Below are 18,381 nucleotides of genomic sequence, written 5' to 3'. Positions count from 1 at the left end.
CTTTGTTTTATACAACTTTGATTTTTTTTAAATCCCAGAAAATTTGCTATTTTGATACACAGGAATTTAATAATTATATTCCTGTATGGCCTCAGGTGAAAATCTAGGTTGAGAAGTTTAGCTAAGGCACTAGTACAGTTCTAATTTTGCTCTTCAAGGCAAGGGCCATAAATGGCACAACCAAGAAACTTGACTTAGCAAAATGACCATCCTCCCCCACCCCCCCAAAGACTCCTCCCAACCTGGGTGAGATGCATCATGGGTTGTGTTCTAGGAGATGCACTCCAATTCTCTACGACTCTGAATACTATTAGAGGAGTTGACGGGACACAACTAAGATCAGCAGACCCTGGCCTTTTCAACAGGGTTACTGTGACACTGGCATAAGAAACATCTGTTCTTTGATGCCAACTGCCCAAGAAGTTTGAATGCCAGTGCTACAGTCCTCAAGACACCGCTTGCTAATAATCTAGTGTATGTTACCAGATACCTAAGCAAGAGGACACAGCTCATGGGGGGACCGACTGATATGTCTCTCTGTAACTTTGAAGCAGTTGTACTTCCTAGGTTAAGACAAAGTATTAAAAGAAGCTTTATCAAATTATAGCATAGTCAATACATTGAAAAATATATTTCAAATGATTTGGGCATAGCAAATACGATAATAGTGATAGAACTTAAGCCAGTCAGAAATAAGCTAAAATAAACACAAAGTACATTTCAAAGTACATACGTGTATGTCTGTATTCTGGAGATGGGTCTGATAAAGAACACAGTAGGTCTAGGTGTTTTTAGATGATTTAGGTCATCTATGTAATTTTTAGTAATAATCAGATCTTAGAAAAGTGATTCTAGAAGAAAAATACAAACAATAGAACATAAAAGAATCAAATTTCTCTCTGCATGATTTTGTAATGAAAGCGATTTCCTCTTTTAAAAATTGTGGTATTACTCAGATTATGAAATAGATGAAACAAAACCCCAACAAAAGTCATTTCCCTCCTTAAAATGTTTCAATGGTGTCTCAGTGCTTACAGATTAAAGTCCAAGCTCCCAAACACGGAACACAAGACTTCCTTCTCTTATTCCTGAGCACCTAAATAGTCGTCTCAATTCTTACCACTTCTTGCCTTGCCTATGACATACATATGAAGTCCTTATAATCGACACACAACTCAGTTTTTTCTACACGTGGTCTTTGTCCACAGTACCCTTCTTTGACTGGAACTGCCATGACCTTCACCCTCATCCTCAATCAAAATGCAATGCAGGCATTATTTTCTCTAGGTAGCCTCTTCTAATTTCTCCAGACAATGTTAAGTGCCCCTGTGTTTCTATAAAGCCATATTCCAATTACTGTGCTCGTTACGTAATGTGTTTCTCCTACCAACTAAACTGTGAACTCCTACAGGGAAGCAAATGTGTCTCATTTATCTGTATCCTCAGTACCCAGCACAGTGTTTGCCGTGCTAGTGCTCAGTACATGTTTGGAGAAGAAAGGACTCAATGGCATTTTTATCAACATTATTAACTCTTTAGCCTTGTTTACTATTGAATGTGTCTTAGAGTTATATAATTTTAGATGAGTAGTAAATTTAGACAAATATTGTTTTTACTTCTCATTTATTGATGTTTTGGCCTCAGAGGACCAAAGATGTAAATGGAGATGTATTAAGTATGAAGAACTAGGGATACCTCCAAGAGAAATTATTAGCCAAAAGATGATATGGAGAAAAGAAATGGGGAAACTATGTGGGAAATAGGTCCATCAGCCCAAATACACGGTCTGAAAGTACTTGGGTAACCTAGTTACAAATACAAATCTAAATATAAATTTTATTTCATCTAGTGAAAATTACATACATTGAGCAGTAAGAATATAAACCAAATATCAATTACCTGCTTAAAGAAGTTGTATGTGCTTAACAGGTGTTTTAATAAACTGGACATATTCAATTACAAAATGCTAACTGCTTATTATAATTCTTAAAATGAATATTACTTGAATTTTACTAAAATCTTGATAATTATACATACTACAGACTGGAAATGATCTCAGAGATAACCTGGTACAATATTTTATAGATGAAAGACAGCAAGGCCCACAAAAATTAAATGCCTTTGTTGAAGATCATATAGCTAGTTAGAATAACAAGAATTTTTTGATTTTTACTATTAAATTTAGTTTTCTTTCTGCTATATACTGCCTGAGCAGGAATTTCATTAATTTTCTCCCAAAATGTATGAGTGAGATCTGCATCCAATCTCAATAATAACAATAAGATCATTTTAGAAGAAAATTAGTAAAAATACATAATTTTTATTCAGATGAGATATTTCATAAACTATGCTAATATTATGGAGAATCTATTGAAGAATAATTCCAAAATTAAATCTGGGGGGGAAATTACTGAGCACTAAAATCCTTTAATTCACACATAATATTAATTCACAAAAGCTTTTACTCTTCTGAATTATTAGGTCACCATTCAGAAAACAAGCTTAAGGAACCAATTTATAATTAACAGTAGTAAAACTTACAAATAACTCAATTAACTCTTCATTACGATCACCATCACTGCACCCTCAATGGGATGAGGCCATCCCTTTGTATGTAGACTCTTCTAATCTTTTTTTTTTTTTTTTTTCATTTTATGTTGGTTCATTTTTTTTAAGGCTACTCAAGGGAAGCAGTAGGTGAAGAACCACCTCTGCACCTGGACCAGCCTCACTTAAAATGTGGTGTATACACACTACAGAGTACTACTTAGCCATAAAAAAATGGTGATCTAGATGGTACTGGAAACCATTCTTCTAAATGAAAAATCACAAGAATGGAGAAACAAATACTTGTACTCAATACCAAATTAGAACTAATCAATCAACACTTAAGTGCACATATGGAAGTAAATCTCAATGAAAGTCAAGCTGGGGGGAAGGGGAGGAGGAGATGGGCACATTCACACCAATTGGGTACAGTGCATACTGGGTGAAGGCACACTTAAAATTTTGACTCAATCTATACAAAGAGGAAATATGTAAACAAAACATGCATACCTCCTAACATTCTGAAATTTAAAGAAAAGTTTTGCTCATATTCAACTATAGCCCTATTTGGTCACATATTGAGCTGTGGACATTTCTTTTTGATTTTCTTCATAAAATGTTTGTACTACTTTCTCAGTTCTTAAGGTTTACTAAATTATCTGGCACAAGAAGAACAAACGTTTCTTTTAAACATGTATTTTTCACTTTTCTTTTTTTCAAACTTGATAACCAAAGACTATATTTTCATAAAATGAGTAGTAAAGGCAAAACAAACCCTTAAAAAACCTAATAGGTCTGTGTTTCTCTCCCCCAAACCTGACTGAACTATTTAAACAAAAAGAATTTCTTTTGGATGGGGTCAAATGATTCAATAGTCGAGTGTGAGTGGCTCCATGGCTGTAATGCCAGAAAGGGGATGTGGGTGCAGCTTTTCTGAAATTTAAGCAAGGATAAACATATATTAACAGGAGTTATACGGCTCCCCAAGTCTTACTGAGGGCATGCCAGGTAAGGTGCTGGGTAAAAGAAGAGTCAGTGAACCACAGCAGCTCGTGAGGTTAAATGTACTTACCTGATTTCATCACCGTGAATTCACCGGCATCCATGTCAGCAGGTTACCAATTTCAAAATCTACAAATGCACCACAGTGAGGTATTTGCAGTCTTTGGTGCTATGCCATGATAATTGATTAATTTTTGATACTTGTACAACATAATAAATATTTACCTTATTGGGCATAAGGGATACCTAAATATTAAGCAAAGTAAATATTTCACTGATCAATTTTGATCAAATTTCACTGATCAAAGTGAAAACAAAAATTTAAGAAAAATGTGTATTTACTACTATGTGTTTGAAATGTTTACTCATACAAAATTTTTATATAAAGGCTTTCATGATGCAACTCCTTGGCTCTTAAATTTTAAAAAGTTCAGAGTAAAATTCTTAATTCTAAATTTTTGTTGCTTCTCCTGAGGTTTGTGACTGAAGTAAAAGACAGAAACACCCCAAACTATTTATGAAACCATAAGTTCAGTGTAAAACTTCTTTCAAAACTACAAATTATTTCAGACTAAACATATGTGCTCACATTTATAAAAATTTTCCACATTACTCATAGAACAATATTCATAAAATTTACACACTGAATACAATAAAAATCAGATCTGATGAAGATTTAGCTGTCTTCCTAGATAAAAATTTCCATTTGAGGTATTACTTTGAGACATGCCAATATGGCACTTTTGTAAAACAACCCAGGAGTCTATCCTAAAAACCTGACCAATATAGCATCATCTAGGCAAGACTTACTAATAAGCTCTAAAGAAGGAAGAAATATTTCCATTGTTATAAAAACAAAGGAGGCAGAAACTCTGCATTTCAGAAAACAGTGAAACTCTGTTATATTTTCATGATTACTACCTTCTTACAGACACCATTCATTTAAAAAGTCCTACTCAAGACCAATAAAGCAGCTTCATCTCCTATGATATTAGAAAAAGTCTAGCAATTTAAAAACAATAATAAAGAATTTCACTATCTTTGTACATTACATTTTAGTATATAAAGCTATTAAATTTTTCAGTGTCAAGAGCAAAGCATTCAAAGCATTACCTCCTACCTAGCTTCATCACTGGAAGATGAACGCCTGATTTAGCAATACTTACAGCTACGTAGATCACCTGTGTTTACTGTAGTACTGTCATTTTAATAACACAGAGACAAAAGCCAAAAAAGATGCTTTGTATATACAAATAGCTTGGGGCATGGCTATCAAGTAATAAGACTGATTTAATACTTTATAGTCATAGCACATTAAAAATATATTTCCAGAGGGATAATAGTACCACATATGAAAAATGTCTATATGGAAAAGGCTGGGATTTATTGCAAAGCAGAGTATATAGCAAATTCTAAGGAAGGGCAAATAATTTTTAAAAACAAATTTTCAAATTTAATGGCTTAGACCAAAGTCTCAGTTACTTTTTGGAGAATTCAGAACTATGAACAGTAGAAGAATGCTTTTCTTTTTTTCTTTTCTTTTTTTCCTTTTTGTGATGTTTCCCTTTCTTTGATTTACTCTTTTTTTCTTTTTTCTTTTCTTTCTTCTGATATTTTTGTTTCTTTTGTTTTGAAGTGTCCTCTTCAGTAGAACTGGATGAATAAGACCTATGGGCAATAAAACATACTGACTGATAATTGCTTTTATGACTGCTAAGTTTAAATGGGATTTGAAATGAATTCTTTTTTTGAGTAAAGTGGGGAGATAAATATAAACTCAAAATATACTTCACATATTTGTATTCCCTTAAAATTCTGAATTCAGATGTTTTGCTGCTTTGTCACAGAAACTATTATCTTTATTCTGCTCAACTCTAATAATGAGTTTTAAATTCAAAAAGGATAAAATTATTTTTCTGTGATTTTCAGTTTTTCATGTGGCCATACCCTTCAAAATCTTAAAAGGCCAACCAAGTAGCATTCACCGAGACTTATTACATACACAATTCACTTGTGTATATAACTTGCTAGCATATTCTCTTAAGAGCCTCAAAAGGATACAATTACATATTTATAAAAATAGCTATAATTATACCTTGGTATAAAGGAATGAAAGATGAAACTAGCAAAGTAAAAGCACTTTTGTTAATTCAATTTTTCTAGTTACAGTACTTGATCCCTCTAAATGCAGAGTGATACAGATGAATACTTGCATTACAAAATAGTTTTCATTACTCACAAAAAAGATGCTTTTAAATGAATTCTCTAAATAAATGAATGAGGAAAACTTATCATAATTTTTTAAATACTACTTTAAAGGTAAATTGCAAAAGAAACTGGAGAATTCCTTTTTGTAATAGTAAAAAGAGGAAAAAAAATTTTTTTTAAACTCAGAAAAAGTGCGATGGTGTGCATAGCTCAGAGGGTAGGGCGCCGGCCACATATACCGAGGCTGGCAGGTTCAAACCAGGCCTGGGCCAGCTAAACAACAATGACAACTGCAGCAAAAAAAATAGCCGGACGTTGTGGCAGGCTCCTGTAGTCCCAGTTATTTGGGAGGCTGAGGCAAGAGAATTGCTTAAGCCCAAGAGTTTGAGGTTGCTGTGAGCTGTGATGCCACATCACTCTACCCAGGAAGACATGGTGAGACTCTGTCTCAAAAAAACAAACAGGGTGGTGCCTGTGACTCAAAGGAGTAGAGTGCCAGCCCCATATACCAGAGATGGTGGGTTCAAATCTGGCCACGGCCAAAAACAAAAACAAAAACAAAAAAAACTGCAAAAAACAAACAAACAAACAAACACCAGAAAAAGCCTTATATAAAGGTGGATACAATTTTACCTATAACCAAATTCAAAATATGTATCACAAGACAAACTGAATTAATTTAAAATTTTTAATGAGGCATCTGAAGAGTTAGATCAGCAATCTAAATATTAGGAGTTAAAATCCAGCCATGAAAACCCAAGACAGATGCAGAGATGCTGAGATGGCGGCAGGGCTTCAAGCCTGGCTGCCTTGTGTCTATACGCTGACTCGCACGAATTCCTTCACTCCCTTCCTTATTTAGTGACTGGATTTGCTTCTTTCTCTGATGCTACATTCCTTTCTTGTCCTTGTCCACTTACTCACACTTCTATCATCTGCTAAGCTGAGGGCCTCATGTGTTCTCCTGCTCCCTCCTCCACCGTTACTCTGAAATCTTCTCTGCTTTCCTAGTTTAAAGACCCTGATTGGCTTGACCTCTGGATTCTGCGCAGAGCTTCATCTCTGCCTGTCCTTTCTGGTTCTGGGGTCTTGCTTTCAAGGCAAAATTTTAGGCTTTGGCATAACAACACTGTAAGGCCTGTGAGGCTAAAGGTAAAGAGGCCTGAACAAATAATCTGTGCTATATAAAACAAGTAGACAGATACTCCTTGACTTACGATGAGGTTATGCCCCAATAAATTCATTATAAGTTGAAAATATATTAAGTTGAAAATGCATTCGATATACTTAACTGAACGTCACAGCTTAGTCTGCCCTACCTTAAACATGCTCAGAACATTAGCCTACAATTGGGCAAAATTGTCTAACACAAAGCATATTTATATTAAATAAATAAGTAATTTACTGGATACTGTACTGAAAGTGAAAAAGAATGGTTGTATGGGTACTTGACGTATAGTTTTCACTGCTTGCATATTGCTTTTGCACCATTGTAAAATACACAAATTGTTAAGTCAAACCATTGTAAATTGAGGATCCTCTGTATTAGAATTTGGAAGACAATAATACTGCATGTTTCCTGAAAGCAATCCACCTTGCTATGTTAGCATAAATGATTCAACAATACATTAGTCAGAAATTCTGACTTTAGAAATTCTAATTAAAGATTTTTAGATTAAAAATTATTAAACTCTCAACACTTCAAAATAAGCTAACTTTTCCAATCTGTAAGATATCTGAGGTATTAAAATGTTCTACAAAAACTATAAAGTGACAATACCCGATTTATAGAAACTACTTTGTGAGAGAATTAGGTCCAAACCAGACTTAACTATGACCAGTACCTTAAAAAAATGGCTATATATATAGTTTCATTCTAATGTAAATGAAACTGTACTCATTTAACCAGAGAAGAAAGCTGCCTCTACTTTTGATCAATTTCTTCAATCAGTTATTTGTTGAAAGATTTATTAGTAAAAATTCACAGGTGGCTGATGAAGAATTTTTAGGATGAAATTTCTATTAATAAATTAATTTCTTACCCATGTTAATGATATTATGATAATAAAATTATTTAAGCTCCAACTTTGTATAGGTGAAGACAAATACATGTGAAATGTTTAGATTTACAAGTGATTAAGAGCTCAGCTGTTGGGCGGCGCCTGTGGCTCAGTCGGTAGGGCGCTGGCCCCATATACCGAGGGTGGCGGGTTCAAACCCGGCCCCGGCCAAACTGCAACCAAAAAATAGCCGGGTGTTGTGGCAGGCGCCTGTAGTCCCAGCTACTTGGGAGGCTGAGGCAAGCGAATCGCTTAAGCCCAGGAGTTGGAGGTTGCTGTGAGCTGTGTGAGGCCACGGCACTCTACCGAGGGCCATAAAGTGAGACTCTGTCTCTACAAAAAAAAAAAAGCTCAGCTGTTGTTTTAAAACTTAAAAATCTAGACTAGAAATACAATATATAAAAAAGGGGGAGACTGTTACTTATTTATACCTTGATTTACTCCAAAAAGGTGGGTAAAGACTGACTTTGTTTTTGGTTCCTAACATGAAGGACTTTTATCATTTTATTGAAATGACCGTGCATCTAATTCCCATTAAGAAAAAGTTAATATTAAATTGGCAAGACGATACATGAAAAATAAAATTTTGCAATCCATTCTGGACTCACAGTCCTGCTTTTTTTTTTCTTTAATGCTATTAAAAAATACCTTTTCCTTTTTTTTTTCAACTTGATTTTCTCTTTGCTTTTTTCTTTTTTCTTCTCCTCTTCTTCATTTATTCCTGTGGGGCAGACGTGGGAGGAAAAAATCAGGTCACCATGGGTTTATATACTAATATGGTATGTACACATTTTTAAATTTTAATTGTTGGTTGGTGAAATTCACTAGTTAGGAAATTGTAGTACTCTTGCAACAATTTTCCCTTTTTGATTATTTTTATTCATTAAAACCTTAGAAAAGTCTTAACATGTTTTTTATAAAAGTTTCAAATAATACCAACTACATCAAGTAAAAAATAAAAGGACTCCACTTCTAATTCCTATGCAAATCAATGTCAACAGTTTCATGGATGATATGCAGGTCTTAAAAAGTAAAACACCACAACAGTGTACACAGTTTTTACATTTTCTTTTGCAATAAAATTAGCATCATGCAATTCATACTATTCTCTAACTTGTTTTTTAAATATACAATTTTACATGTATTCTTCTATGCTTTCTCTATCTAACACCAAACACATACAGATTTATCCATACATACAAAGTTGCTTAAGAGTTCCAAGTTCTTTTCACCTTTGAAAAACATACTGTGTTGATAAAATATTTTGCAACTTATCTCTTGCCCTTAATTCAGCAGATATTTCCCCTTGTCATTAAACATAGATCAACATCATTATTAAATATAAAATAGTGTTCCCATGAACTATAATTTATCCACTTCTACTTTCATTCTTAGAAACAATAGCAATGAGAACTTTTGTACATATCCTTTGCACATATGAGAAATATTTCTGGGTGACAGAACTTATCTACACATCCAGTATATTTACAGATAAATTATTTAATTTTACTTGAATTTAATAAAAGTAAATGGAAATACAATTTAAAAAATAGCTCTTCCACAGAAAGATTACTCAAAAAAACTCTCTAAAGTTAAGAAAAAAGATTATAAAAAAACTAAGAGGATGGAGCTATTTTAACATGTTTCAATTTTAGATGGTATCAATAAACTCCCTACTTTATATAAAAGATGAAAAAATTAGGCTTTGTATTTTTCATTTCTTAACACTAAACCTCCCAATTTTTTGGTCTAATTATTTTTACACCATCCAGGTTTTAAAAACATTTACATTTATCTGTAAATAAATACAGATATATAGGGTGGCGCCTGTGGCTCAAAGAGTAGGGCGCCAGCCCCATTTGCCAGAGGTGGCAGGTTCAAACCTGGCCCTGGCCAAAAAAAAAAAAAAAAAAATATATATATATATATATACACACACACACACACAGATATATATATGTATACCTAATCTACATATTTTATAATTATAAAATCAATGTATATTCAATGTAGAGATTTTTGTAAGTTTCAGAAAAATAATATAACAATATAAATAAGAGAATTAAAATCTTATTATCAGGAATTACTTTTAGTAGCCAGGAAGCCTTGAGGTCATTGGGCAAGGTAAAGGATACAGAAGTCAGTTTGTCTCCCAGACTCTTAGGAGATTTATTGACCGCACTTTTCATTTAACAAATATTTACTAAATGTTTATGTGCCAGGTACCGTGCAGGTACTGAATCCGTGCTATACATGATCCTTGCCCTCATGGAGCTAATCGTTAAGTGGTGAGGAAAGAAAATATACCAGCAGGGCAGCGCTTGTGGCTTAAGGAGTAGGGCACCAGCCCCATATATCGGGGGTGGTGGGTTCAAGCCCAGCCCTGGCCAAAATTGCAATAAATAAATAAATAAATAAAAATAGAAAATAAGCCAGCAAACAAAGATAGTATTCTACCTGAAGAGCAAGGATAGTGCATGTCAGGAAGACGACAGAGGTGTCAAGGCTCCACAGCAAAAAGAGCTGGGTGTATTCTAAGAACTAAGAACAACAAATGCTCTTGCGGACAGAAGCAATGAAGATACAATTTATGTTTGAAATTTCAATGTTTCTATACTGCTGGACGCTCTTAACACTATTCTGTCACTGTTTATTGAGGTTTTTTCCCAACGCAGGATGCTGAGGTGTACACAGGCATAGCAGGAAAGGAGTTTGAGTTTTTGCAACATAGTAAAATCTTGGAAAATAATATAATCGATCTTTGGAGTACAAAACATAAGGGAGGAAGACCTTAATGTACTTTAACAGTAAACTTCTGTAATGATCTGCAAAGTGCAGGGGTTTCTTATCTAACAGACAGAGGAGTTGAAGGTTATGATCCAGTACTTAGAGACAGCTTTGGATTACTATGGAAGACCCATCCCAGCAGCAGCAGCAGCAGGCTCAGCTACTGGATCTTTGTTTGCACATCTGTTACTAGGTTTGTAGCCACATCCACTGCTTTTTCTAATCCTGGACTAGGCAGTTTCAAACGTATACCCATATGTCTTCTCATCTACAACTTAGCAAATACCTTTTGCAGTGTCTTATAAAAACAGGATGAGCCACACTTAGGCTTTACTCTAATTATCTTTATTATAATTCATGTAAGCCCTACCTTTATGAAACTTGAAACCATCACAGTAAGCTGTTTCTTTGAATCTGATTCCAGCAGTTACTAAAAGAAAGGAGGCAGACTCATGGCAATATACAAATACCTGACTTGGAATTTTCTTGGAATTTTCCGATTGGTAGTTTTTAATGCCGGATATCTCTAAGTATAATCAACCATGAATTTAACATAAAACACTTAAAGAAAAGAAACGAAACTAGACCCCAATTCCCCCAATTTGTCAAGATACATTTCTTGCCTGTGCTGAACTGAAGACTCCTATAAAATATTAAGGGATGAGGTATGAAGAGAGGACTATCTCCTCACTGTAGGTAAACTAATGATTTGTTTTAAATGACACTAGTTAAAATAGAATGAGAAAAAAAAATCTATATTCTTGAATTTCCTAGGTCCTTTGTAAATAGTGAAATCCTTTTACATAGATTCCATCTATATAGAAACGTAAACATGTTTTCAGACATTTGCTAGAGGCAGAGTTTCTTTAGGAAGTTCAAAACCATACAAAACCTTAATCGTCCTGAAGCACTGGAGTGTAACTAGACAGTAAGCACGCTCGAACACACAGACAGATGCACATACAAATGGTGAGTCAGTAAGAACTTAGAATCTTTGCTATGCATTAGTCATTCAATCCTTCTGTTCATGTCACTTGTGATACAATTTCTAGGGGTGCACGGGTCCCAGATTGTTATCTTGTAATTAAACAATAATGTTTGTTCCCATCCACTTTAACTCTTGCTCTCACATTTTCTAATTTGCATCAATAATTTATAATATTTTTGCTTATTTTAAATGAAAGCTATTAAATCAATATTTAAAAATATGTAATGGGTGGGAGACAACAGCAAGATTGGCAAAGCAGAAAGTCTAGCTCCTATTTCTTCACAGCAGTGTTTTCCGATCTTTTTTTTATCTCACAGAACCCTTGAACCTGTAGTTAAACTTCCACGGCACACTTAAAGAGTAAAAAAAAAAAAAAGACCCAATGTACTTACTGTGCTTTGAACTTCTCTTGAAAATAATTTAATTAATGATCCTTAAAATTTTTTGTGGCATACCTAAGATCCTGCACAGCAGTTGAAAATAATATTCAGACCCAAAACCCTTTAGGAGAAACCCCAGAATCCAGGTAAGGAATGAAAACACCGGGGACAAGTGAAATCATGAAGAAAATCACACTAATGACAGGTAAGAAGAATCTGTTCACTTGGCTTGCCTCAGCCACACCAAGCTGACTTGTCTAGGATCCAAGAAGACCACCTCAGCCTGAGACTTCTCCTGTGTGGGAGGTGAAAGAGGGTCTTGGTCTTGTGGTGGTTTATTCTCTGAGGGGCCAATTTCTATCTTGTCTTATACCAATTGCTAAAAGTCTAGAAGCCCTGATACATGGCGCAGAGGGAGACAAGTGAAAAGAGACAGAAATCCTCCTACACCTGGTACGGCTCTGCAAGATTGGGAACATGCACTCTTATTTTCTAATACACAGTCACCAATGCAGCCACATAAGAAACATAAAGTATCAAGACAACATGACCAAAATTAATTTTTAACATTCTCTGGCAATCTAAAACAATTTAACCTCTCTTCCTATGCCTAAGACTCATATTCAAATAGGCTGCATTTTGTTTCTGTGTGATACGTAACATATGGAATTTTGTAGTTTGCAGAGTATTTTCACTTAGAGTATCACATTTCCCCCCCCACACACACACTAAAATCCCTATTGCAAGCATGAGCCATTTTATTCACAAGAAGGGAGGGAAAGAAATGGATCTCTAGGGGTAGAGGAGGAAACCCCCAGCAAAGAAAGCAGGTGACTTGGTCAAACACCTTTGAAGCACACTCATAATAGACCTCCTGGAAATAAACAAATGCTGTTGACAGAGAATCCTATTTACAGAAAGCTTGTAGCAAGGTCTAACTGTGTTGGCTAAAATTGTTATAGTAAACAAATGTAGAATCTAAGTACTTATAGGGTATAATTCCCAGGAAAATGTAACCATTTGGACATAAAGTGGAGATGTCTCATGACCAAATCAACTTTCTTTTGTGTAATATAGAAACATCTTATGTTTCTATAACAGAAACAGAATGAATTCTGAAATAGAGAGAAAATACCTGTGCAGCTGCACAACTCCCTCTGCTTTGTCTATGCCTCATGATTGTTTGTATACTTGAATTATTAGTGAAGCTTGATACTAGCTAAGATCTCTGATCTATGTGAATATGATATGATAATCCAATCTTTTTGTTATTCCACAAGGAAGCTGAGGCTCAGAGTGGTGAGCCACTTGGTGAAAGTCACATGCTAAAAAAAAAAAAAGCATCCAAATAGGATGAGAAACCAAGTCTTACATCAAACTCTTTGCCTCTTTGCACAATGTCACACATCCTAATGGGATGGGGGAAAAAACAGTAACCCTCTCCCAAATATTGGCTGTGGAGTCAAAAACAGACTTGCCTCCTGGCTCTATCACTTACTGGCTATTTGGTCTTAGGGAAATTACTTACAATGTTAAAGCCTACTTCTTTACCGATGTAGTTGTTCTTATATAAAATATATCTTAATAGGTGAAATTGATACACATGACATAATATAGTTTAACATTTAGAAACATTTCAGAAGAATGGAGGAAAAAAGCATTGCTTACTTTTCTCCTGTAATGCCTGCAATTTATTCAGTTCTTCATTCTCTTCATCACTATCTTCACTGCTTGTACTGCTGACATCCAAAACTATGTCCCTTTTAGGGTCTACTCGGAGAAAATTGCGGCATTCAAAAGTCAGGTGACCAGCTAAGACAAACAAAAATTCAGAATGATAAAACTACTGGATCCTTATCTTTTTGTATGTTTTGCTGTCTCCTGGTAAGCAGAAAATTATAAAGCTTTAATTTTCATTCAGTGGGTGGTAGATTATTTTCCCTATATTTTTCCTTGAATGTATTACTTAGAACTATTTTTTCTTCATCTGAACTTCTAATTCAATAAGCACTTTTGAGAACCATTTTTTATGGATTTTAAAGTATCGAATTACTGTATTTTCCCTTTCTAATAATATGATAATATTTTTAACTTAAGTAATTAAAAACCAAACCCATACTGTAAATACTGGGGATTTTATATTTTATTCTATTTCCAAACTTTTTACTTCCCAGTTTGACTGCTGTACTCATACGATTATACAGCTTTCATCTAATTAAATGTACAAGCATTAATATAAGAGAATATGCTTTTCTAAAGGACACCTAAAAATTTAATTCTAACATCATATGAGACTTTCCCGATAAGAAAACTACAACAGTAAACAATCTGCTGCATGATACAATTTTCTAGAAAGCCAAATGTAAACACCAAGGGAAGTATAGGAAATCATATACCTATCATCCACACGAAGTCGGGGAGCTTATAACCTTTTGGAACCCTGCTTTAATCCCATTCCATTCTTTTTGTCCTCAGAAGTGACTATACTGAAGTTGGTGTCTACCTTTCCCAAACAACATATTATAGAGTAGTTAAAAAAAAAAAAGCTCAATTATATACACTTACCATTCTGTGCATTTCTGCCACTTGATATGTTTGTGTTTTATCTATGTTAACATAATAAGTGTAATTTTTTTCATTTTTTCTAATGAATAATGTTCCACTGAAAGTCATATTTATTTTCTTATTACTGCTACAAACTAAGGTTGCTTCTAGTAGTTTGCTATCATAAACAATATGGAAATGACCAGGGTAGGGTAGCTTTCGAATTTTCTTAACCATGACTAACCCATGGTAAAACAACAATGTAACCTATGGTAAAACAATAATGTAATCAAGTGCACTCAGATACACACTCATAGATAAATGCGCCATAACACAGCAGTCCCCAACCTTTTTGCACCAGGGACCAGCTTTTTACAAGACAATTTTTCCACGGACTGGGAAGGATGGTTGTGTGTGTGTGTGGGGGTGATTTCTGGATGATTCAAGGGTATTACATCTCCACCTCAGAGCATCAGGGATTAGAATCTCATAAAGAGCACGCAACCTAGATCCCTCTCATGCACAGTTTACAGTAGGGTTTGTGCTACGATGAGAATCTAATACCACTGCTTATCTAACAGGAGGCAGACAGAGCTCAGGAAGTGAGGAAAGTGATGGGAGCAGCTGTAAATATAGATGATGCTTTGCTCGCTTGCCTCCACCACTCACCTCCTGCTGTGTGGCAGGGCTCCCAGATTGATTGGGTGGGGGGAGTTGGAGGTTGCGGACTGCAGCCCTAACATACAAAAATTAAAACAACAGTTACATGAAGCATTACTGCCTTCAATGTTCCAAAAAACCAATGCCAACAGTGAACAAATAATTTATCTCATGACATGCTGATAATTCACCACAACTGTTTGGATTTATTTCTAGCTCTCGTACTTTGTGGGTGAAGTCTTTGGGGAGTGCTACATGTATATCAGAGAACCTTCTGTTAGAGTGGCAATCATGCTTAAGCAGGACCTTGCTTTCATTCCTTGCATCCTTCTAGCCCATGAAAACAGAAGTTCAGGGACCCTGTGTTCATCAAATACCCTCATAGCTTATCTCTTGGAGCTTTTGCTTTCCTTAGGTTTTTGGCCTTTGAATGTTCTTATTTATTTTCTTCCTATTATTATACTAATGTATCTTAAACTTACATATAGTGCACATTTTATACAAGTTTCTTAGCTGTTTACCAGAGGGCCTAGTCTGCTATCATGTTGGAAACAAGCTTCTTCTATTGTGATTTCTTCCCAAATGACTCAATTAGAAGCACTTGTTTCTGTTTCCAAACATGGAGTTTTAAGCTTTGTTTTTATCATTGATTTCTCAATTTATTAGACTGTTTTCAGAGAATGGAATCTGTATGATATCAGTTCTTCAGTATTTGATAAGATTTGTTTTGTGGTTTTGGTATGTCCTTTAAAAGCATATATAGTCATACACTGCATAATGAGGTTTAGGGCAGTGATGAGCTACATAGATGCTGGTCCCATGATGTAATGATACTGTATTTAGTACAGTAACATGCTGTACAGGTTTGTAGCCCATACCATATAGCCTCGGTGTGTAGCAGGCTATACCATCTAGGTTTGTCTAAGTACACCCTATGATGTTTGCCCAAGAATGAGATTGCCTAAAGACACATTTCTCACGGTGTAGCCCCTTGTTAAGTGATGCATAACTATACAACAGTATTTGTTGAATGAGGTTCCATGTTCATTTTGTTCATTTGTCTAATACTTTCTGATAGAAGTACTTAAAAATTGTACTATTCTTATTGATTTGCTGATTTCTCTTCTCCTTGAAATATAGTTCTTTTTTTTTGTATATGAGACAGAGTCTTACTCTATTGCCCTGGGTAGAGTGCCGTGATGTCACTCCTGCCTCAGCCTTCAGAGCAGCTGGGACTACAGGCGCCTGCCACCATGCCTGGCTATTTTTTTTTTTTTTTTAATTTTTAGTAGAGATTTCTCCCTCTTGCTCAGGCTGGTCTTGAACTCCTGAGTTCAAGGGATCCTCCAGCCTCTGCCTCCCAGAGTGCTAGGATTACAGACATGAGCCACCTGTAATGGCTTTTCAGTAGCTATTTTGAGACTAAATTAGTAAGCACATTCAAGATCACTATCTTTTATCTTTTAACCTGATTGTTGTTGAACTTCTTGTCCTCAGTACTGCTTTTACCTCAAAACTCTGAAATTAAAATTGTTCTACTACTGCTCTTTTATTACTCATTGAATGATATGAATTCTCATTTTTGTGAGTAAAACAACTGAACGTCAGCAATGTTCAGCCTACTATTTGTCTGCTTTCTTCTCATTCCCTTATTTTGAAATTTTCTACGCAGTTTTTACTTGCCTCAGTACTGTTTAGTCTTCCATGCAGTTTTAGTAACGACATGTGGCTGGACTTTTATCTGATTTCATATGAGATCAGTTTTTAACATTAATTTCTCTTTTTTTTTTTATTGTTGGGGATTCATTGAGGGTACAATAAGCCAGGTTACACTGATTGCAATTGTTAGGTAAAGTCCCTCTTGCAATCATGTCTTGCCCCCATAAAGTGTGACACACACCAAGGCCCCACCCACCTCCCTCCTTCCCTCTTTCTGTTTCCAACATTAATTTCTTAGTGTGAGAAAACCAGTTCCTGTGTCATTGGAAGCAGTGTAAATTCACTCCTCATACTTAGACAGACTTAGAAGATGTAAGATTGGGCTGCCAATTCCTGATTATTCCTTTTCTTCTAGATATTGTTCTATAGGAACTCCAACTCACCGTAAACACTCCTGCTACTTTCTTTAGAGTGAGCAGAACTTCTCTAAGGAGTCTGACTCATAAGGGGCTCCACCCTTGAAATGCTGCCCTCCGTGGAGCTCTGCGGCTTCCCACCACGCTGTCCAGCTGTCCGAGGCCTACCCTGCGGGGCCTGCAGACCTCATTGTTTTCAGTGGCCTCTACTGCTCTGACTTTCACTTCTGCTCTTTTTCCTTTCTGGCACCTGGGAATTTTCCTTTCATTCCTTGGAGCGGAGTTTCGTTGTGTTATTATTATCACCCTACTTTACTCCTGCATCTTTCTATGTCTGGAACAGAATGGAGGACGTTGTATGTTGGTTCAGCTTGCCATTTTGATCAGAGCTCCTGATGGTATAATTTTTAGTCAAGCTAGCTTTGTTCCCAAATGCCTCACATTAGAGTGAATATTCAAAATGCTTAAATAATGAATACGCTGGTAGCAGGCTCTGTCTCACACCCATTTTAGCGGTGCTTCAATTAAAGTGACCATAAAATGACAACTCAAATTACTTGTGAAAGTACAAATAGAGTTTCTTACTCTTTTTTTACTGAGAAACAAATGATTTTAAGTTATAACATTTCCATAACCGATTATAAAAAGTGATGTAACTTTTTTCAGAAATGGAAAAGCCAATCCACAAAAAGTCACATGGAAATGAAGAGGCCCTGGATAGGCAAGCAATCCAGAAGAAGAAAGGGTGGCAGACCACACTGCCTAAGCTAGCTTTTACCATGCAGTTTCTATCAGAAAGACCCGTAAATCAAGATCTTTATCTCTTATAACTGCAAAGATGTAAATTTAACATCATTACTAAACTTTTCCGCAGGAGACAGAGCAGAAATTGTTTAACAATTTTATCACTAAGATCCAAAATCTGACTAATAGAGCAGAAAGAACTAAACTTGAAAAGACTGTCTACAAATTTTACTAACTTGGCTTCTCAAAAAAAAAAAAAAAAAAAAACAACAAGAAAAACCCTAATTATTTAATTACTGCAAATGTTTCAGCTGTTGTCTAAAATAAACTAACAATGAGGTGACCACATCAACAAATATTCTATTCCCAGAAAATTACTTTAATTA

At 35.3% G+C, this 18,381-nt stretch overlaps 1 protein-coding gene across 1 annotated transcript in view; it reads right to left on the bottom strand.

Annotated features, from left to right (window-relative positions):
- Positions 1–1,822: 1,822 nt before the first annotated feature.
- Positions 1,823–18,381, bottom strand: part of SREK1IP1 (SREK1 interacting protein 1) — a 29,289-nt gene continuing 12,730 nt past the window's right edge. The window contains exons 3-5 of the mRNA XM_053589903.1: positions 13,641–13,784; positions 8,466–8,538; positions 1,823–5,217 (exon numbers count right to left, since the gene is read on the bottom strand). Coding sequence (XP_053445878.1) covers positions 5,028–5,217; positions 8,466–8,538; positions 13,641–13,784 — 407 coding nt within the window. The 3' untranslated portion in view covers positions 1,823–5,027. The remainder of the gene's footprint in view (positions 5,218–8,465; positions 8,539–13,640; positions 13,785–18,381) is intronic.

Source organism: Nycticebus coucang, chromosome 1 (genome assembly GCF_027406575.1).
Source record: "Nycticebus coucang isolate mNycCou1 chromosome 1, mNycCou1.pri, whole genome shotgun sequence".
Lineage (NCBI taxonomy): Eukaryota > Metazoa > Chordata > Mammalia > Primates > Lorisidae > Nycticebus > Nycticebus coucang.
The sequence above is the reverse complement of the archived record's forward strand: the minus strand, read 5'-3'. Positions and strand labels throughout refer to the sequence as shown.